The 6,000-nt window shown below is 28.1% G+C and overlaps 1 protein-coding gene across 1 annotated transcript; it reads left to right on the forward strand.

The window, feature by feature from the left end:
- The first annotated feature begins 4,440 nt into the window (after nt 1-4,440).
- LOC119611599 (myrosinase-binding protein 2) lies at nt 4,441-5,390 on the forward strand. The gene has a single exon (XM_037967250.1). It carries the CDS (start codon nt 4,638-4,640, stop codon nt 5,064-5,066), a length of 429 nt encoding a protein of 142 aa, XP_037823178.1. The 5' UTR covers nt 4,441-4,637; the 3' UTR covers nt 5,067-5,390.
- Nucleotides 5,391-6,000: the final 610 nt, after the last annotated feature.

Below are 6,000 nucleotides of genomic sequence, written 5' to 3' on the forward strand. Positions count from 1 at the left end.
ACACTTTTCTAGATGAAAACAGTCGTCATTATGAAGACACATTTCTGTATGAAAACTGTTTTCATTATGAAGACACTTATCTATTCATTCATTATGAAGACAGTTTTCATAATGAAGACACTTTTCTATATGAAAACTGTCTTCATAATGAAGACACTTCTCTATTTGAAAACTGATTTCATAACGAATACACTTATCTATATCAAAACTGACTTCATAATGAAGACACTTTTCTATATGAAAACTGTCTTCATAATGAAGACACTTTTCTATATGAAAACTATCTTCATTATGAAGACGCTTTTCTATATAAAAACTGTTTTCATTATGAAGACACTTTTCTATATGAAAACTCTCTTCATTATGAAGACACTTTTCTATATGAAAACTCTCTTCATTATGAAGACACTTTTCTATATGAAAACTCTCTTCATTATGAAGACACTTTTCTATATGAAAACTCTCTTCATTAAGAAGACACTTTTCTATATGAAAACTGTCTTCATAATGAAGACACTTTTCTATTTGAAAACTGACTTCATAACAAATACACTTATCTATATCAAAACTGACTTCATAATGAAGACACTTTTCTATATCAAAACTGACTTCATAATGAAGACACTTTTCTATATGAAAACTGTCTTCATAATGAAGACACTTATCTATATGAAAACTGTCTTCATAATGAAGACACTTTTCTATATGAAAACTGTCTTCATAATGAAGACACTTCTCTATTTGAAAACTGATTTCATAACGAATACACTTATCTATATCAAAACTGACTTCTAAATGAAGATACTTTCCTATATGAAAACTGTCTTCATAAGAAGACACTTTGTATTCAGAATGAAGACACTTTTCTATATGAAAACTTTTTTCATTATGAAGACACTTTTCTATTTGAAAACTGACTTCATAACAAATACACTTATCTATATCAAAACTGACTTCATAATGAAGACACTTTTCTATATCAAAACTGACTTCATAATGAAGACACTTTTCTATATGAAAACTGTCTTCATAATGAAGACACTTATCTATATGAAAACTGTCTTCATAATGAAAACACTCTTTTATATGAAAACTGTCCTCATAATGAAGACACTTTTCTATATGAAAACTGTCTTCATAATGAAGACACTTCTCTATTTGAAAACTGATTTCATAACGAATACACTTATCTATATCAAAACTGACTTCTAAATGAAGATACTTTCCTATATGAAAACTGTCTTCATAAGAAGACACTTTGTATTCAGAATGAAGACACTTTTCTATATGAAAACTTTTTTCATTATGAAGACACTTTTCTAATGACAATTAGTGTAGATTCTAAAATTAAATTTAACGTTTTTTTCTAAAAATAAATCTTTTTATATGGAAATATCAAAAATTTATTCTATTTTTATTTTATTTAATAAAGTTATAATCCAATTCATATTTTTTTTCGATTGTGCGTTAAGTTTTTATTTTAAAAACAAAGTTTGCTGCTTAAGTCTTTTGTTTGTTTTAATGATTTCTTTAGAAAAACCTGAAAATTTACTTTTTAAAATAATGATAAATTATTTGCAATTATTAACAAAAATTAACAAAATATACTAATAACGTTTTTTTATAACAAACAATCAGCAATAAAACCAAACAAAAGATCAAGCAAATACTAGTTAAAAAAAAAAACAAAAGTTCATTCATGTATGGCAAACAAATCAAATAATATTCAAAGAATTTAATTTTAGTAAACTTTTATTGTAAATGGTAGCCGAAATAAACTTGAACTTGAAATTTTAAAGAGGCTACTTAGACCAGCCTTTCTTTATACGATGTTTTTTTTAACAAACTGCATTTAAGATTTAAACAAACTTGTCATTTGTTTTTAAGCAAAAATCGATACTTTAAAGAAATATTTAAATTTTTGTTATTAATTTTTAATAAGAAAAACAAAAAAAAAGCATATCAAAAAGTGATTGTGTTTAAAACAAAACAAAATTATGCTGTTTCTAGTCTTTAATTTTGAAGAGTAACTTCTTTATGTGTTTTATTTTATTTTTTTTTTTTTAAACAGAGAATTGATAAAATATGTGTATAGTTTTTCTATATTTCTAACAGCAGCAGAATTATTTAACAGCAGCAGCAGCAGTCACCCGGCCAACAATCTATTGTTTTTGATGGTCATTCAAATTTTGATTTTATTTTATGTTTTTTTTTTTTTTTTTGCTTTCAACATCTTCTGTATTTCTCTCAATTTTAGAAACCAAAAATCTTCATTTTTTTTTGCTTTTATTTTTTTTTTCTTAATGTAGTTTATCATATTTTTTATGTATTTGTCATTAAATTATTATGTATGTGTGTGAATATTTTGGCCATTTTTTGTCTAGTCTAGTCCAGTTAGTCAGTTTTTGGTACGATATGTTTGTTATATAAATTTCACTGTTTCTTGCTGGCTCATCATCATTTGTGCTTTGAACTTCTTGAGAGTGTTTTCGACAAAAAAAAATCATCTCAAATAAAATTATAAAAAATTCATAAGAATTTAATAAAATTTTAAGTGCTTTTTGAAAAAAATTTATTAACATACCAAAATGGTAGGTGTTGTAAACAACAACTTATGGAAAATATATTTAAAAATCCTTTATAAAAACCATATCAAGTGCAAAGTGTCTTTTGTGGAAAAAACCAAAGAAAATAAGAAACATTCACACAAACATGAACTTTTAAAGGAAACCTAATGAAAATAAAAATTATGGAAAATTTAATAAAAATTACAAAAGTGACTAACAATTAACCTTGAGTGCATAAGAAAGTCCTTCAATAATTAAATTTTTATTTTGGATTAATTCGTTTGATGTTCATAAAAAAGTGTTAACATTTTTTAAGAAAAAGTGGAAAATCTGGACAATTTAAGGATGCATTTTAAAAAAAGAATCTCAAAATAATTTAATCAGGAAATAGTTTTCATGAATTTCAAAAAACCTTGGAAATTTTCCAAGGTTTTCTCCAAAGGAGAATAATTCAGTGTTAAACTTTGTATTAAAATTCCATGTACCCAGCAGTTCGGTTGGAAAGTCCCGAATGACATATTTAAGCTACCACTTAGCATTAGCCCTAGCCACTGACTATCCAGGTGACACATATATATGATTGTCCTACAAGAAAGCCAATCGTCACCATATAGATTGCGAAGAGACAGACAATAAGCTTAAGTTTGTTTTTTAAGTGTCATAATGAGCAATGTCATAAAGTTCATGTCCTTGACACTTTTAACAGTGTCCTACTATACATGTCTTTTAATACTGAAATATCTTGGAATATTTATTTAGTATTTCAGAAAGAGACATACTTTTCCCGGATAAAATTATGTTGGAAGAAAGTTAGGAGCACCAGCTTTATGGACGGATTTTGCTGATTTTAACATGAAAACTGTCTTCATTATGAAGACACTTTTCTATATGAAAACTGTCTTCATTATGAAGACACTTTTCTATATGAAAACTGTCTTCATTATGAAGACACTTTTCTATATGAAAACTGTCTTCATTATGAAGACACTTTTCTATATGAAAACTGTCTTCATTATGAAGACACTTTTCTATATGAAAACTGTCTTCATTATGAAGACACTTTTCTATATGAAAACTGTCTTCATTATGAAGACACTTTTCTATATGAAAACTGTCTTCATTATGAAGACACTTTTCTATATGAAAACTGTCTTCATTATGAAGACACTTTTCTATATGAAAACTGTCTTCATTATGAAGACACTTTTCTATATGAAAACTGTCTTCATTATGAAGACACTTTTCTATAAGAAAACTGTCTTCATTATGAAGACACTTTTCTATATGAAAACTGTCTTCATTATGAAGACACTTTTCTATATGAAAACTGTCTTCATTATGAAGACACTTTTCTATATGAAAACTGTCTTCATTATGAAGAAAGACACTTTTCTATATGAAAACTGTCTTCATTATGAAGACACTTTTCTATATGAAAACTGTCTTCATTATGAAGACACTTTTCTATATGAAAACTGTCTTCATTATGAAGACACTTTTCTATATGAAAACTGTCTTCATTATGAAGACACTTTTCTATATGAAAACTGTCTTCATAATGAAGACACTTTTCTATATGAAAACTGTCTTCATTATGAAGACACTTTTCTATATGAAAACTGTCTTCACTATGAAGACACTTTTCTATATGAAAACTGTCTTCATTATGAAGACACTTTTCTATATGAAAACTGTCTTCATTATGAAGACACTTTTCTATATGAAAACTGTCTTCATTATGAAGACAATTTTCTATATGAAAACTGTCTTCATTATGAAGACACTTTTCTATATGAAAACTGTCTTCATTATGAAGACACTTTTCTATATGAAAAGTGTCTTCATTCATTATATACTTAATAATGTCAAAAGAAGTGTAGGTCTGGCGACTTTCTGGTGAAGAGGGTTATATTTCTAATACAAGTATTTGGTATCATTAATAAAAATGGTTTATTAATCTTAAGAAATTAAACTAAAAAGTACCATTAAAAGTAGAAAAGTACTTTCATAACCAAACCTATTATCCAGATTATATTAACTAAAAACCTGGTCTTTTTATGTGGTACACAAATGGTTTTACTTCCTATACCACAGAAAATTTTCCATAATCTTAAACCTCTCCTTTATTATTTTCAGAAATTCCTTTTGATTGCTTTTGCTTTAGTTGGCATTGCTGCCGCTGCTACTCTTCCCGATAGCGCCACTCAGGGCCCTAACCCCCAAGATATTGCTACACCTGAACCAGAATACATTGATATTGATTTGCCTGAACCCGCTCCTGCTCCAAAACCCGCCCCAGTACCCAAACCAGTCTTTGCCGCTCCCGCTCCCAGACCCGTACAACGTCCCATCCAAGCCGCCTCTTTTGCTGCCCCCCTTGTCCAACACATCCAACCTCAATTGGCTCAACCTCAATTGCCTGGTCACTTCCATGGTCAATCCGGTTACCAATACAGACGTCCCGTTTATATCAGACGTGTGTACCGTCGTCGTTACTAAGTTGAAGGAAAAACAGAAGACTAAAAGACTACCACATATCAAAAATCATGGTTAAAAAAAGAAGGATGTTAGTAGGAGAGATTAATTCATTGTATTATTAAGGTTTCATTGTGAAAAAAAAACTCAAAAGAAACAGTCATTTTTATATTAAAACCCCCGTTTTTAGTTTTAAATATTTTTGTTTAATAATTTTTTTTGTTTTATAAAATATCCAAATCATAGTGTTAGAAAGTACAAAGAGACAAATGATGTGTAGAAAAAAAATCTTGTTAAAAAAGCACACAAAAAACGAAATAAATAAAAAATATTATTATTTATAAAAAATCCAGAGGATCAGTTTTTCATTTAAATTATATTCCTGGGGACAAAAAAGATTGTTGTCAAACTCAACAACGAAATCATTGGGAATTAAATACTCAAGCAGAAAATAAAATTGCGAGTTGCAGGATTCATTCAAAACTAGTTATGAACCCGATTTGTAATGGAATCTAAAAGATTTTGTATTTTAAAAATGTAGTCCGCTATAACACTAGTTTTGTATCGAATATTAACTTGCGAACCCAAAGCTTAAGGCACCAAAAGGGTCCTCTATATTATTAGATATTTAAATCTGGCATGAACGTCACATGACACATTTACTGCAACTAAGAAAAACCCATAATATGCGGAAGGATGTGAAAGCGTAATATTCCACCATAATAACGTTACGTCACACTCTCTTTCAAATACGATTAACTTCCAAATAGGGAATCCGAAATTGGCTTCATTATTTCAGTTAGTTAGTAGTTAGTTAGTTAGTTAGTTAGTTAGTTATTAGTTAGTTAGTTAGTTAGTTAGTTAGTTAGTTAGTTAGTTAGTTATAGTTAGTTAGTTAGTTAGTTAGTTAGTTAGTAGTTAGTTAGTTAGTAGTTAGTAGTTAGTTAGTTAGTAGTTA

Source organism: Lucilia sericata, unplaced genomic scaffold (assembly GCF_015586225.1).
Source record: "Lucilia sericata isolate MDLA Ls3-8-SP2 unplaced genomic scaffold, ASM1558622v1 Contig001494F_arrow, whole genome shotgun sequence".
NCBI lineage: Eukaryota > Metazoa > Arthropoda > Insecta > Diptera > Calliphoridae > Lucilia > Lucilia sericata.